At 41.4% G+C, this 17317-nt stretch overlaps 1 protein-coding gene across 1 annotated transcript; it reads right to left on the reverse strand.

Moving 5' to 3' along the window:
• Positions 1–10007: 10007 nt before the first annotated feature.
• morf4l1 (mortality factor 4 like 1) lies at positions 10008–17050 on the reverse strand. The gene is made up of 12 exons (XM_032524128.1): positions 16802–17050; positions 15473–15519; positions 15308–15375; positions 15128–15214; positions 14682–14759; positions 14545–14570; positions 14272–14363; positions 12420–12521; positions 12180–12268; positions 11862–12034; positions 10578–10662; positions 10008–10494 (listed from the first exon to the last, which is right to left on the reverse strand). Exons 1-12 carry the CDS (start codon positions 16839–16841, stop codon positions 10410–10412), a joined length of 972 nt encoding a protein of 323 aa, XP_032380019.1. The 5' UTR covers positions 16842–17050; the 3' UTR covers positions 10008–10409.
• Between the last annotated feature and the right edge of the window lie 267 nt (positions 17051–17317).

Consider the following 17317-nt stretch of genomic DNA (forward strand, 5'->3'; position numbering starts at 1 on the left):
ATGTTTTGAAGTGGGCTTTCAGAAAAAGTCTTATCAAAAAATCTAAATTAACATAGAGACAAATCTACAGCGCAGAGGTGCAATCACTCAGACGTGGATCAAAGCTGTGAGGGGACACAGGGGAATTGCAGATGAAAGAGCACATTAAGCTGTTTACTAAGGTGACATGAAAAGGCGTTTTAGCTCAGTATTCAGCCCCATAATGAGGAAGAGAGACAGAGGGTTATCTTATTAGGTATTCAGAGCTGCCAGTTCGCAGCCTTTTACATCCCTTCTCAACATCAAAAGAAAACTCAATCTTCTGGCAAGGTGAAGTCTAATAATAGTGAGGTCCCTGAAGAATAAATTAACATTTAACTATTTCATTTACAGGCTCAATTGCACTCTGTCACTAACTAGCTGAAGTAACACTGCACTTAATGGTGTGTATTTCGAGTCTATTGTGAGTCGAGGTTGGTTCCCAACCTAGGGGTCAGGGCCTCCTTAAGAGGTCATTCGATCAATTTGAGGGGTCTCCAAATGATTAACAGAGGAGGAAAGCAGGGCTGCAGCTAATGATTATTTTCCTAGTTGATTTATCTTTTGATTATTCTCTAGATTAATCAAGATTGTTTGGTCTATGAAAATGTTGGAAAAAGGTGTAATTATTTTAATTTACTACCATAAAGGAGTAAAGAAACTAGAAAATATTTACATTTAAAGGTGCAATATGGAAGTATATGTTACTGCAGTACAAATTCAAAACACTTGAAAGAGTTGTCTCCCCCGCGCCCTCCTCCCCAGTATCGAAGTTCACGGAGGTTGCCAGGCTGAGACCCTAGCATCCACAACAATGTTGCTAGACACTTGTCTCACATAGCCACACATTACTTTATAGCACAGCGGAGTGACTTTAGCTAACGTTAGATGATGGCTATGTTGACAGTCATAGAAGCCCTGTGCTCACACAGAGCTCTGTACCCAAGTGACAGAAACAGTTTTTCGGCTTAGAATTACGGTAGGAACCGTTAAAATAACACTACTATGCCATCCTCACCACCTGACTTAACACACTTTATTGGCTTAGAATTACGGCAACAATCGCTAAACACACTGCAAACTCACGGCCCTTTCTTTCCGATTTACAGCCCCCTCTTGGCCTGAAATGACTCACTGTTGTCGGCCATAGCCGTTAAATAGGCTAGACGATGTAAACAGCCGTGGCCCGCTTGCCCGGTCCTCCGGTAACGTTAGCAGGGCTAGCATGGTAGCGTTAGCCGTGATCAGACCAGTTTACAGGCTGTGTCTCAATTTGTTTTTGCGAGTAACTGTTGGGCTTCAAATTCAGCCCCTAGGTTCTTACTCCAAGAAGAAGGATTCTCAAACTGCAGTTGGAATATAGGAACTTTATTGATGATAGAATATTCTAGAGACAAAGCTTCAATGAGCCACAGAGTATAACACCACCGCTGCTCACCAAGGTTTGTCTGTAATCCACCATAACTCAGGTAGGTATAGCTACATATAATTCAATGTGAATATACACGAATGTTGAAATGACATAAGATGCCGTCCCTTGTAGCCGTGATAAATATGCATGATAAATATGCTTACTTGTTCAGGAGGAGGTTAGCCAGCTCCGCATCCTTTTTGGGCTCTAAGCTGTCTCCACCTTCCAAATACATCTCCAATATTTACCCAGAAACATACAGATTTTCTTTAGGTTGGGTAGAATTTGGTGATCCCGGTCTTATCCACAACCCCCACCAGCGGGTCCCAATTTTGATTTGCTCCTTTTGGTTTAGGACCAAATATGTGCAAAACTAGTGTTAAATAGTTTAATTATCAAATGTCAACATATTTAATTGTCCCTGCTAATCATCAACATATTAGCATATTAACATAGTAATAAGTGTAAAGTACCTCTGTGTCAAACTACAGCCTTACAGAACTGCCACCATGGCTGTACAATCTTTTAGTTTTTTAAAATTCTGGAGAAAACATTGAAATAAAACAATGAAAAAAAACAAGATGCTTGAACAGGACATAACTGTAGACAACACATGAAGAGAGGTTTCAAGTAGACATTGGCTTTGTTTTATCAGGTCAAGCTAAAAAGAGTTAGGATCCACTCCAATCCCACTGATGGAAAACAGAAAACATATGAACTTCTCTAAAAAGGTACCAAATCTGTTTCTTACAAATCTACTAATTCTTACTAATCCATTGATTCTGCTTCATTAATACATTCCGTTGTCAGATCATAAAACTCAAATTAAATAAAAAAAAATACAAAAATACTTTAAAAAAGGACAGCCTTTTCTCAATTACAATCTTAATCAGAATAAAATGACCACAGTCCGGGGCAGAGGTGAGGAAGAAAGGGAATAGTAGTAATACCACAGTGTGAAAATACACTACTACAAGTAGTCCCCAAATGATGTGAGGTCTCCTCAGTTTCTTGAATCTGAATCCCAGGGATAGGTAATTTTCAAAAAGAAAGAAGATGTGGGTTTACTAATACCGTCAAATCATTTTTATGAATGAACTCATTACATATTAAGGTGACTGATTATCATAAATGATAGTGTCACTCATTCTTTGTCAAATTAGAAAAATGATAACTAATAAGTACAAAATTCGCCCCTTAAATGGGTTGGAGTAAAAGTATAAAGAAGCAAACAATGTAAATATAAATTTACTACAAGTTACTTTCCACCACTGTTCCTGTTTCAGCTGAGAGCAGGACTCGTCACACATGATAAACCCAGAGTGTAAATTGAGCGAAGGCCCCGACATGCTCTGAAGCCTCCATGATTCTTACTTTCCCACTGAGTTGAGATCATGTACACAAAACCACTACTACGCTGCATTGAAAACAGATGGATCAAACAGTCCCTCCCCTTTATTTGGACTGCTCTCTGTTATTGGAAAGAATTTCAGTAAGAATTACCAAATCTGGCCGCCTTTCAGGAAAACAAATGGACACAGATGTAGTTTTCCATTTTACAGGCTGTTTATGTCTTGCAAATTCTTTCTCCAGAAGAGCGGGGTATGTTCTTTCATGTTTAAATGGTTCAGAGTGACCGCAGCCCTTTGTGGCAAATGCACATTTCCAATACTAATGACATACAGTCACACAAGGCTCTGGCAGCAGCGTGCTATTGAGGCTGCGTGCCCACTGTGTAATTAGTCTCCCACTAACTCCTAGTCTGGGGAAACATTCACAACCACATTAAACACTGACGGTTTTTCACCTCAGAGAGTCTGAAACAGATGGATACGCTCTGAAGCAATCATATAGAACACCAATGGCTTTCATTAGGCGGTTAAACTGATAACATTAGTTGTCTCAGGGGGATCTCAGCGGTCCCTGCAGGAGTTTGTCTTGAATTGAAAGCCTCTAAAGGACCGAGAGGCATTGGATGACAATCTTTTTATTGTTTTGACTTGTCTTTTCTGTGTTCCTGTTGGGAGAAACAAATCTCTGGAAAAAAAATAATAATCAAGGAGTCCACAATGTCAGATCACCTCACAGAACTAACAGAGATGCACAAAGATATTTCACTTTAAACACGGATATTTATACTTTATATTCTTTCCAACTGTATGTATCTAGATATTTATATTTTTTAGTGTTTATTAGACGCTATATTTCATATAAGCATTTAAGCATTTATTTATTATAATTCATATAAATATTAACTCAACAATGGTTTTAATTGTTTCTGTGCTGCATTCTTTTAAAAATGTGAACTTTGCACGTAATTTCGTACTACAGTGTACTGTGGTATGACAATAAAGAAATCTTGAAACCTTGTGGCTTTATAGTTGTTCTGTGCAATCCTGACATCTGGAGGCTCTCACACAATATTACACCAAATCAAATTAACCAAAAGAATTTCAGTTTTTTATGTTTTCTAGATCAATGCATCAAATTACAGTGAGAACCGGAGAATATGAAAGGAGTTTGCTTGTAGTAATGGACCTACAGAGAATTATCACCCAAATCTGCAGCCAGGCCTACCCTCCGCTTTACAGAGCTTCAAGTGAGTTTCAGCTCCTTGCTTAGAGTCTGGCCTGCAACTTGACTGTTTTGATTAATTCTCGCCGCTCTCATAGTTTTTTTCGGCCATAGCAGGCTTTTAGTGAAAAAGCTCTAGAAACATACACTACCTGCTCAGCACCAACGTCAGACAGACACTGTTAGCGTCTAATGGAGCATTTAGCAGCCAAAAAGCCAGCTATTTCCTACAGGAGATAATGGAGATCAAAAACAGAGCTTAAAGAGAGTGAATATTGGACGTAACACGATTCCAAATGAAATGAATGCCCCCAAGTGGCCAAATCAACATTACCATCCATCCATCCATCCATCTTCATCCGCTTATCCGGTATCGGGTCGCGGGGGCAGCAGCTCCAGTAGGGGACCCCAAACTTCCCTTTCCCGAGCCACATCAACTAGCTCCGACTGGGGGATCCCGAGGCGTTCCCAGGCCAGGTTGGAGATATAATCTCTCCACCTAGTCCTGGGTCTTCCCCGAGGTCTCCTCCCAGTTGGAAGTGCCTGGAATACCTCCCTAGGGAGGCGCCCAGAGGCATCCTTACCAGATGCCCGAACCACCTCAACTGGCTCCTTTCAACGCGAAGGAGCAGCGGCTCTACTCCGAGCTCCTCTCGGATGACTGAGCTTCTCACCCTATCTCTAAGGGAGACGCCAGCCACCCTCCTGAGGAAACCCATTTCGGCCGCTTGTACCCTTGATCTCGTTCTTTCGGTCATGACCCAGCCTTCATGACCATAGGTGAGGGTAGGAACGAAAATTGCCCGGTAGATCGAGAGCTTTGCCTTCTGGCTCAGCTCTCTTTTCGTCACAACGGTGCGATAAACAGAATGTAATACCGCACCAGCTGCTCCGATTCTCCGACCAATCTCACGCTCCATGGTCCCCTCACTCGCGAACAAGACCCCAAGGTACTTAAACTCCTTCACTTGAGGTAAGGACTCCATCCCTACCCGGAGAGAGCACTCCATCGGTTTCCTGCTGAGAACCATGGCCTCAGATTTAGAGGTGCTGATCCTCATCCCAGCCGCTTCACACTCGGCTGCGAACCGATCCAGTGAGTGCTGAAGGTCACAGGCCGATGATGCCATCAGGACCACATCATCTGCAAAAAGCAGCGATGGGATCCCGAGCCCACCGAACTGCAACCCCTCCCCGCCCCGACTACGCCTCGATATCCTGTCCATATATATTACAAACAGGATTGGTGACAAAGCGCAGCCCTGGCGGAGGCCAACCCTCACCTGGAACGAGTCCGACTTACTGCCGAGAACCCGGACACAGCTCTCGCTTTGGTCATACAGAGATTGGATGGCCCTAAGAAGGGACCCCCTCACCCCATATTCCCGCAGCACCTCCCACAATTTCTCCCGGGGGACCCGGTCATACGCCTTCTCCAGATCCACAAAACACATGTAGACTGGTTGGGCATACTCCCCAAATCGACGGACCAGACCCGGGCAGCAGAGGCTGGCTCTGGGGACGTGGAATGTCACCTCTCTGTGGGGGAAGGAGCCGGAACTTGTGCGGGAGGTGGAGCGCTATCAGTTAGATCTGGTGGGGCTTACCTCTACGCACAGTCTCGGTTCTGGAACCGTACTCCTGGATAGGGGTTGGACTCTCTCCTACTCTGGAGTTGCCCAGGGTGTGAGGCGCCGGGCGGGTGTGGGGATACTCACAAGCCCCCGGCTGAGCACCGCTGCGTTGGAGTTTACCCCGGTGGACGAGAGGGTCGCCTCCCTACGCCTGCGGGTGTTGGGGGGGAAAACTCTGACTGTTGTTTGTGCGTATGCACCAAACAAGAGTTCGGAGTATTCGGCCTTCTTGGAGACCTTGAATGGAGTCCTGTATGGGGCTCCAGTAGGGGACTCCATTGTTCTCCTGGGGGACTTCAACGCACACGTGGGCAATGATGGAGATACTTGGAGAGGCGTGATTGGGAGGAACGGCCTCCCTGATCTAAACCAGAGCGGTTGTCTGTTGTTGGACTTCTGTGCTAGTCATGGATTGTCCATCACAAACACCATGTTCGAACATAGGGATGTTCATAAGTGTACGTGGTACCAGAGCACCCTAGGCCAAAGGTCAATGATCGATTTTATAATTGTTTCATCTGATCTGAGGCCATATGTTTTGGACACTCGGGTGAAGAGAGGGGCAGAGCTGTCAACTGATCACCATCTGGTGGTGAGTTGGGTCAGGGGGTGGGGGAAGACTCTGGACAGACCTGGTAAGCCCAAACGTGTAGTGCGGGTAAACTGGGAACGTCTGGAAGAGGCCCCTGTCCGATGGGCTTTCAACTCGCACCTCCGGCGGAGCTTTTCGTGCATCCCTGTGGAGGCTGGGGCATTGAACCTGAGTGGACAATGTTCAAAGTTTCCATTGCTAAAGCTGCGGCAGCGAGCTGTGGTCTTAGGGTTTAGGTGCCTCAAGGGGCGGTAACCCACGAACACCCTGGTGGACACCGGTGGTCAGGGAAGCCGTCCGACTGAAGAAGGAGTCTTTCCGGATATGTTATCCCGGAGGACTCTGGAGGCAGTTGCAGGGTACCGACGGGCCCGAAGGGCTGCAGCCTCTGCCGTGACAGAGGCAAAGCAGCGGGTGTGGGAGAAGTTCGGAGAAGACATGGAGAAGGACTTTCGGTCGGCACCAAGGTGCTTCTGGAAAACCGTTCGCCACCTCAGGAGGGGAAGCGAGGGATCATCCAAGCTGTATACAGTAAGGATGGGACTTTGTTGACCTCAAATGGGAGGTAATAGAGCGGTGGAAGGAGCACTTTGAGGAACTCCTAAATCCAGCTGACACGCCCTCTGTGGTGGAGGCAGAGCTGGAGGATGATGGGGGATTGTCGTCAATTTCCCTGGCGGAAGTCGCTGTGGTAGTCAAACAACTCCACAGCAGCAAAGCCCCAGGGATTGATGAGATCCGTCCAGAAATGCTGAAAGCTCTGGGTGTGGAGGGGCTGTCTTGGTTGACACGCCTCTTCAACATTGCGTGGAAGTCTGGGACGGTGCCTAAGGAGTGGCAGACCGGGGTGGTGGTTCCCCTCTTCAAAAAGGGGGACCAGAGGGTGTGTGCCAACTACAGGGGTATCACACTTCTCAGCCTCCCTGGTAAAGTCTACTCCAAGGTGCTGGAAAGGAGGGTTCGGCCGATAGTCGAACCTCGGATTGAAGAGGAACAATGCGGATTCCGTCCTGGCCGTGGAACAACGGATCAGATCAAATCAACATTACAACAAACCAAAAAGAAAATCCGGTACTGGAAGTTAAAGCTTTGCCATTTTGGTTGTTAAAGGGTTATAGACATAGACTGTTTTATGGTTATAGTGGTTATGTACCAGTACCTTGGTCTGACAAGTTTCAGCAGAGAGCCAAGGAAGATACTGGTCCGGACGGGTCGAGTATGGTACAGGGAGCCTAGCTTATTCAGAACATGGCTAACTGCCAGTAAAATGGCATTTGTCATTTTTACACTTCAATTTTCTGATTAAAAACTATATATAATGGGTTTAGTTATTGAGCGTTAGGAGGTGCAGGTGGGTGGATATTGTTACCTTTGGAGAGACAGGCAACGCTGTATTTCCTAAAATGGTCCTTGAGGGTGTTTGAGGGGGGGCCCCAGCAACAAACGTTTTCACTATAGTTCCATCCATATGTAACACAATGACAAAATGTGTGACTATTTGGGTCATGGGTTTCATACACTTATCATAATAAAACATCTAAAAGCAAAAATCCTATCAGGTGGGGGACACGGACAAAAATCGTATCAAATGGGGGTCTGTTGGCTAATTTGTGTCAGTTTAGGGGTCCTTCACATCAAAAAGTTTGGGAACCACAGGGCTTACTTTACACTAACACAAAAGGACAAAACTTTATTTTCTCTAATATATAAAACAGAACCATACATAGATGCTAAAATATTCTCTTAAATCCTATGATCACCCCCAAAAGGGCAATGAACTACAGACATGTCTGATCCCTGATTCAAGCAGTTCCCGCAGTGTGTCTTTTGGTTGGCAGACCGGATCAGACAAATGTGGAGGGAAACCTGCTGAATCCATCACTCAGATTTGAACCAGCCTCATTAGCCGTGACTGTACCATGCATGTGTCTCTCTCATCAATGGAGTAATGACAGCATGAAGGCTCCGTGTCACCAGGGTCACATGAAAGCCCTCACACCAGAGGAAGCCCTCTTGGTGACCCTGCCTCCAACGCAGAGTGTAAAGTGTTAATCGCAGCAGTAAATGGAGCCAAGAAAGGAGCAGGCACTGAGGTGCTTCCCTGAACGGATCTGCAGAGGAGTCCTGTGTGCATGTCAGTCTTTCTGATGGGCTGTTAAAAGCCATCAGGGCGCTGTGATCTGAGAGCACACTCCAGTGAAAGCACATATGGTGCTGGTTAAAGCTTTGGGGAAATTGGATTAAAGAAATTCTTCTTGAAATGGTCTGAATTGTTTTGCCATAACAACTGCGAGCAGCTGACAGACAACCTCCCAAATTGGTCTGAAACTAATATATGCTTCTCTTTTTCATTTCAAGCAAGTCACAATTGTGGAAAAGGGGAGGCTGTGGCCTGGTTTCAATAGCCTGTTACATTTCTTTTCTCAAAAAATACGTAGCCCCCCCCATGCTTCCATCAGCGTGATTTTATTCCACCACCGCAGCACTGTTTTGTTGAATTCACACGACATTCATCTCGGCCAATGAAAAGGAAAAAGCTCACACAGGTGTCTACCTCAGCGTTCGATCACATTCACCACTTTGCTCGAAATGATTTAATAAGTGGAGTAAAAAAAGCTTTGAGGCTAATCTACGGTATAGGCCAAAAAAAACGTTTCTTTTAAGTGATTAAATTAAGAGCACATGTCCAATTCACAGTAAGTGATCAGTTTAATGTAATTTTTTTTCAAGACAAGAAGGAATCTTGGCTTCAGTCACAAAGCCACAATTGGCTGGAATAAAGCAGGCTGGAGTCAGTGTTTGGCTACTCCAACATCCCACGTTAACTTAACAAACTAGACAGAGCGGGGACATAAGCAGACACTCATCAAGTACATTTTATTTCCAGAGTAGCCTTGCTTTGCAGGACCTTTCTCTACGGCGCTGTGGAGGAGGGTAAGTTTTGGGTCTAGCTAGTCCACACATAAGAATAAAACTTCGTTAAACCAATCACAATTGTCATGGACCGCTGCAAAATAGCCTTGGGAAAGAAGTTGTTTGGGTGGAACATGTATGTTCAAAAGTGAGTCATGCAACAGAAAACCGTGGACAGGGAGTCTAACTAGCGGTCTGGATTCACCCTGCAGAGATCTGAGGAGCAGTGCTATTTGCTGCAGTTCATCTCCTCTTCATTTCCTGTCTGTCTCTTTCCCTATTAAAAAGCAATTATTACATTTTAACCATTTAATGGCCATTTATCAAATTATGCATCTCAAAATGTCATTTATCTAACTTTAGGTTTAAAAACTGAATGTTTATCCATTTTAACATTTGACAATTTAACCCTATAGGTCTTTTCAGTGATCTGTATATTTTATATTCAAATAGAATGAATGCAAAAGCAAGCATGCAATAAGCAGTAAGCATTTAGTTATGGTTAAGTAATGGTTCCAATTGATATCAGTTCCTCCTTGTATGAAAAATTACCACTAACTATATGCAGCCTTAATTTTTGCAGTTTCAGAGTGAAAAATTTTAAATAATTGACTGTTTCTCAAAGTATTAAACAAAAAACGCTCCTCTCTGAAACATCTGGCTTTTCAGGCAAAATGAACTTAATCTTAACTCAATCCACTCTGATACATTTTTCCATTGAGCATTTTCATAAACAAGAGATGATTTAATACAAGAAAACGAAACGCCAATATGCTAAAGATAGTACAACGGTAAATGAAGAGGGGAATAAATTCTACCTTGACCTAACTATCTTAAACTAGCAAATCAAAGATGGACCAACAACTTGAGAATGAGACTTTTATTAGAAAATGATGATAGCCTACAAGACAAATTTAGCCAGCATCTAAACCAAGACAGGAAACAAACAAAAAATAATCATGATACAATTCCTTTTCAAAAGATCTTGGTAAATCTCCGGACAAAACAAGTATCATAGAAACTAAAAAGTGGTACTGAAAAACATACCAATACAGGAAGAGCGTACTCAGCAGCTTTCCACATGAAAGAAAATGAGTTTGTCCAGGGATTAGTGTGACATCTTGCTCGGATTCTTCCTTAACAAATCAACAGATCTCGCACAATCCGTTCTCTGAAGGCCTTTTGTGAAATCACATCCTTTCAACAGATAAGAATGTTGTCTCCAAACTTCAACATACAAAGGCTTTAGATCCTGAAATGAAAAACCTTAAACTGCCTTGCGGTGGTACTCTGGAGGGGCAACTTCATAGTCACTTGCATTGAAGAGCGATGCAGAGTTCTTTACAAGATACCTGGAATGGAGTTACATTTTACTCATTTCTGCTGCAGATTAATCAATACAAGCTTTATTAATAACAGTTTTGTGAATACTCACTTTAGGAAGTCTTGTAGATAACTGAGCAGCAGTGCAAGGCTCTTCTCATCCAGGGGAGTGTACGCCAGCATAGCTCCAATTCTCACTTTGAAAACCAAACAATGACAGAATTTAACACACCACATTGTCTCTAACCTCGTCTTCATTCATTCAATTCAATATTTCAATATCATACTGATCCTCAAGGAGGTAATTTAAGTGATTAAAAAAGCACAGGTTATGGTGGTAGATACAGATGAATACTGTGTACAAAAAGAAACGGATTGCACTGTTTATGTTGTGTGTGTGTGTGTGTGTGTGTGTGTGTGTGGTGTGTGTGTTTTGGTGGTGTGTGTGTGTGTGTGTGTGTGTGTGTGTGTGTGTGTGTGGTGTGTGTAGTTCTAGCTGATGTGGCTAGAACATTTTTGTACAAAATTGTACAAGAGAATAATAAAAATCGGTTCTCATGAACCATTCATACATATAGTTACAAAAAGTAACGCACTGTAATTGTATGTTTTCACGTATATATTACTGTATGCATATGCTTTTATTAAAGGATTTTAATGTCGGAACTCACAAACAAGTGAAAATTCAGATAAATTCTGAAATAGTGGACAGGGCTTTTTTATTGACCTCAACTGCAGACGAGTACCAGACATTATTTCTAAAAACTATCTGTTTGTTTATTTATCAAACAGATATTTAATGATGTCATATTTTAGTATTTACATTTCTGATCGGCTCCTGTTTGCATCTTTACATTCTTATACTAACACATATACCACCAGCCACTGAAATAAAAAAACAAGACTTTAGATAAATAATCCAGAACTAGTGTTAGAAATTAAATTGTTGGAATTATTAAATTAAATGTACATTATTCTTAGCAAGCATGCACATTTTATGACCAGGAGTGCCTGCCAAGATGAATTGTTGAAGGCCATAAAGGGCTGGGAGCGTAGGCTGGCACTGGACCGCTTGTGTGACATGTAAATTGATAAATATGTTGGCAGCAGTCCAAGGATGGATTTATTATAATGGCTTTTGTTTTAAGATACAATGCTAATATTATTTCTATTCATAGCTGCCTTTATTGCACACCATTTCCCATAAGACTTAGACTGGATAAATGTTGTGGCTTAACAAATGAGGTGATTTAACAGATACCTAATTTTGCTAATTCTACTTTGACTGGGATTACTTCTACAGTCAGATTGGTGCAGATGTTTTCAGTACCAACGCATTAAAGCTGCCCTTCCCTATGACAAATACTTCAGAGTAATGTTGTGCAGCCGTTATTACCAAAGAGTCTGAGTAGGTGAGGGGCACCGTAGATTTGAGACATAGATGTATCTGGGTGGTTGGCCAGGATGTCTGCGTACTGCGGCCTCTCAAATTTGTAGAGAAGTTGTGTCCCCAGCATGACACTGAAATATTCCCGGATACCAGCAACCACCTCGTTCACAGCAAACTCCCTGCGCAGTTGAGGAAATCGAGACACACAGAGCAAACAAGCGAGTCATGTTTTTTGCACTGCCTGTGTGATCCGCCACAGCTTAGGAACGTGTGAACTCTAAAACCATTACACAGAAAATGACAAGCAACAATGTGTGTTTTTACTTGCTGTCAGAGTTTCCTCTTGATTTCTTGTAGTTTGCATAATCTTCAAGGACTGCATCCACGTTCTTTTTGGCAGGTAAGTGGAAAAGCTTAGGGCATAAAGCAAAAGGAAAAAAAGAAACATGCAGATTAATTATTTTGGAAATGTTACAATCTAAATGTGTATGATAATATGAATTAATTGAATGCTGTGAATAAAAAAAAAAAATTAAAATAAAGTACATTTTTGGGGTTACTAACCTGTTTTTGCCGTGTAATCAGGTCCCAGTCATCCACAAGCCATGGTTTCAGCTCCTCAGGGATTTTTACTTTAACCTCCACTCGATTTATGAAGGTCTCCTCCTGAGCAGACAGGAACACATTTAAGAAATAAGCCATGAGAAGTCTTTTAAGCTCAATGTTTACACAGTTAATGTCATTCGAACCTCCAAAACATTGGAATCAGCATTTCATGAATTTTTCAGCTATAGTGCTGCAACTACTATAATTCTTACTTACAGTGGATATAAAAAGTCCACACACCCCTGTTAAAATGCCAGGTTTTTGGGATGTAAATGAGACAAAAGATAATTCATGTCAGAACTTTTTCCACCTTTAATGTGACCTATAACGTGAGCAATTCAATTGAAAAACAAACTGAAATCTTTGCGGGGGGGGAAATAAAAACATACAATAATGCACACCCTTAAACTAATACAGTGTTGAAGAACCTTTTGATTTTTATTACAGTCTTTTTGGGTAGGAGTCTATTAGCATGGCACATCTTGACGTGGCAATATTTGTTCACTCTTCTTTGCAAAAGTGCTAAAAATGTGTCATATTTTGAGGAAATCTCATATGCACAGCCCTCTTAAGATCACCCCACAGATGCTCATTTGGAGTCAGGTCTGGGCTTTGGGTCGTTGTCATGTTGAAAGGTGAACTTCCCCGTCATCTTCAACTTTCTAACAGAAGCCAGAAGGTTTTTTTTGCCAAAATTGCCTGCTATTTGGAACTGTTCATAATTCCCTCCACCCTGACTAAGGCCCTGGTTCCAGTTGAAGAAAAACAGCCTCAAAGCATGATGCTGCTATCGCCATGCTTCACTGTGGGTATGGTGTTCTTTGGGTGATGTGCAGTGTTGTTTTTGCACCAAACATATCTTTTGGAATTATGGCAAAAAGTTCAACCTTGGTTTCATCAGACCAGAACACATTTTCCCCACATGCTTTTGGGAGACTTCAGCCAGGCTTGGATGTTTTTCTTTGTGAGAAAAGGCTTCCGTCTTGCCACCCTACCCTTAAGCCCATTCATATGAAGAATACGGGAGATTGTTGTCATATGTAACACACAGCCAGTACTTGCCAGTACTTGCCAGAAATTCCTGCAGCTCCTTCAATGTTGCTGTAGGCCTCTTGGAAGCCTCCCTGAGCAGTTTTCTTCTCGTCTTTTTAGCAATCTTGGAGGGACGTCCAGTTCATGGTAATGCCTCTGCCATATTTTCTCTACTTGATGATGACTGTCTTCCATGGTATATTTAATGCTTTGGAAATTCTTTTGTACCCTTCTCCTCACTGATATCTTTCAACAATGAGATCCCTCTGATGGTTTGGAAGCTCTCTGCGAACCATGGCTTTTGCTCTGAGATGCAACTGCGAAAATGTCAGGAAAATCCTACTGGAACAGCTGTACTTTATTTGTGATTAATCAGAGTCACTTTAAATGATGGAAGGTGTGTAATTACTTCTATTTAACATGAGTTTGAGTGTGATTGGTTAATTCTGAATATAGCCACATCCCCAGTTATAGTGTGCACACTTATGCAACCAGGTTATTGTAAGGTTTTTATTTTTTATTTTTCAACCTCAAGATTTCAGTTTTTTTCCCCCAATTGAATTGTTCACGTTATAGGTCACATTAAAAGTGAAAAAAGTTCTGACATGATTTATCTTTGTCTAATTTTTTTACACCACAAAAACCTGGCATTTTAACAGGGGTTTGTAGACTTTTTAAATCCACTGTAGTTACTTTCAGTTCAGTATTATTTGACATTAATCGGCAACCAATCAGAAAAAAATATTACTAAAAGCAACTTAGCAAATTATGAACTTACACTTTCAACAGTTGGGTCAACGCGTGCCCTCTTCTTTCGTGGAGGGTGGGTCGGGTCTCCACCTGAACTAGTGCCTTCTCCTGCACCAGGAACTGCACAACCAGAAAAATGCTTAACTGCTATTTCATTCTTTCAAAGAATACATACCAAACTTATTGTGATGCCCTTTGATGCCCCTTAATGTAATTATGTGTGTATTTTCTTGGTAGTTTACAGCTTCTTTTGTAATGATGATGGAAATTATTATGTAGATTTGCAACATGATAGACTTACTCTTTTGTTTGTTCTTTTTGGTTTTCCTACAACAACAAAAAGGACAGATGTTAAAATACTAAAGCAAATCATTAAACCTGTTCAGCAGGAGACATGACAGCAGGTCAAAGGTGGGAAAACTAATGACTTAAACTCACACTTCATTTTTCTGCGGTGCAGGAGGTATCTTCTTATTCGGCGCAGCACCCCTCATTCTTCCTTCTACATAATGGTCTCTAAATTAGGAAAACAAAACAATGACTTAAAAATACATCATTCATATTAAAGTCAGTCTATTTTCAGGAGATTTTATGACGGACTACAGTTGGTTTATTGAGGCTGCATATTTTTGCGAACCTCATCAGTATTTTTCTGGGTTTCGGTAGTGCCGTCAATGCATCAAGACTTAATGCACTGTTCTGTGTGTCCCACATCAGGTCTTATATTCACTATTCACCACGTAGAACATTTTCTACTAAGATTAGATACAACTTTGTGTTAATTTGCTCTCTCCTTGGAGATAAAAAAAACTCATTATAGTGGCATTTGTAAACAATAAAGTCGGTAAAAAACTACCCATTAAAAAAAGAGAAAATAGACTTACTGATTTGCCCTCTGAAGCTCTTTCTGTTTCTGCAGATTACTGTCCACATACTTAAGCACTCTGCTTTCAGGAACCCATTCGTCCCAACTGGAAGATAAAACGCCAAGAAAGAAATCAAGCACATGGGAAATCTTCACTGTAGAACGCTTAAATACTTGATTTATTTGAACCAAAACTTACTTCTTATTCCAACCACTGTAATGAATAAAGTATTTGATTTGTTTGTCCTTGATGTTTATCTTAACACACTGCAAAGAGAGACACAATTCATTGTCATAAAATGTTTTCATCAAGAGACACAGGGGAGGATCACATGATCAGTGAAACGGGCTAACTAATGCCTACCTTAGCTTCGTAGAGCAATGGCCCATGAAAACACAGCACTCTTTCACCTGAACAGAGTGTTGGTCAATTAAAATCAGCATGAGAGTAGTCCAAGTAAAACACGATGAAATTGTTAAGCTGACTAAACTACTTGCAAAAACACGAACAATAGTTACACCTTAAATTTAAATTCCTAAACGTGCGGTCTCTTTCTGACGTTCCAGAAACAATCATTACATAAATGTTTAAAAACGCATTTTAGCCACACACAGACTCAGATCGCATTAAATGAAAGTGAGTCAGACTAGAGTCAAGAGTTTGTGAGTAAGTGAAATAAATATATATAATGGTATCGTAATGTAATTCATTTTTGTTTAATGGATTTCATAAAATTGATATCAAAAAAACCTTTGTTAAGGAACCGGAATCAAATTCGGGGTGAGGAACATTATTGAAGATATCCGGCCCTAGTTTAAGAACTAGGGGCACATTGCATTAAGTTAATTTACATACATTTCATTTGAGACAGTTGTAATTATTATTATTATTATATTATTATTATTATAACATGTATATTAAAACATTAAATTTGAATATCTTAGATCATGTGTAACGTTTTAAATAAGTAACTTGGTACTGACTTGTAATGTTTTTACTGTTGATCACTAACTAAACTCACAGCTATAAAAAACATGATTCACATTTTTCTGTTTACAGTTAAACTCAGTAATTAACCAATACATATGATATATATTATACTTAATCAATTACTGAATTTATTAATTATTTACTGAAATAACAAACCCAATACAGATTTTTTTAATTTCTTGAGTAAACTTGATTTTCTACACGAACAAAGACCACTGGAGAACATTCACAATACAATGATCATATCTTAGAGAGAGAGCGCTGCATAAACCCCTGACAACCTGATAATAACAGCCAGCCAGCCAGCAGGCCAGCCAGCCAGCCAGCAGGCCAGCTAGGACTCAGCTAACACTTCACTGTGTGAACAGAGAGGTGGGCGGTGAAATCAATAGGGCGCTAACACTTCATGAATGAAGCTACTGCTTTTAGATAGCTAGAAACAACATCGCTGAAATACAAACCATGGACTTTGCCAGATTAGGCTACTGTAATTGTTACACTCCGTATAACGTTATTTAAGAAAAGACAGTGTATAACTAACGCGGCAAGTAAAAAGCAATACTTGTTTTGTGCCACAACAATGAAGGCTAACAACGCTAGCGGTTCGGTGGCGGCAGTGTTAAAGCTAGCTAACATTTTGGACCTTTCCGACACTGACCCACACCGTAAATCTATCTTAAATGAGAACTGACAACTTGTTACCTTCTTGAAATTTAGGTTTCGGGTCCTGTTTCGGCGCCATTCACGGATTAAACTATCAAAATATGGGAAAAATTGCTAGCTCCCATTCCAGTCTGAAACGGCGCCGCTCTCTATAAACGTCATAACCAACGCGGTGATGCATTAATACTGCGACAAAAGCCAAAGATCTCTCTCTTCTTCTTTGAGTTTTAATGGCAGCTTGAATCCATCCTTAATGTTGCACTACTGCCACCGTCTGGAGTTAGGTAACCCCTACAATATCAAGCATGTAACACTTTCCTCATCAGTCATGTTCTCATTAGGAGGCTGACTTTGTTCTGCCTTGTCTTTTTCAACTTCCAGGATGTTCTTTACTCCTGCTCCTGTAACCCTAATCGTTTAGTTTCTCCCAACATGGCATTTCTCTCTGATACACATTTCCTGCAACTAACAAGCACATTTTACAGTTGTTGGTATCTCACAATGATCACAAAAACAGTTGGATGCTTCCCTATAATGTATTTAGGTTACTATGTC

The sequence above is a fragment of the Etheostoma spectabile genome, chromosome 8 (genome assembly GCF_008692095.1).
Source record: "Etheostoma spectabile isolate EspeVRDwgs_2016 chromosome 8, UIUC_Espe_1.0, whole genome shotgun sequence".
Classification (NCBI taxonomy): Eukaryota; Metazoa; Chordata; class Actinopteri; order Perciformes; family Percidae; genus Etheostoma; species Etheostoma spectabile.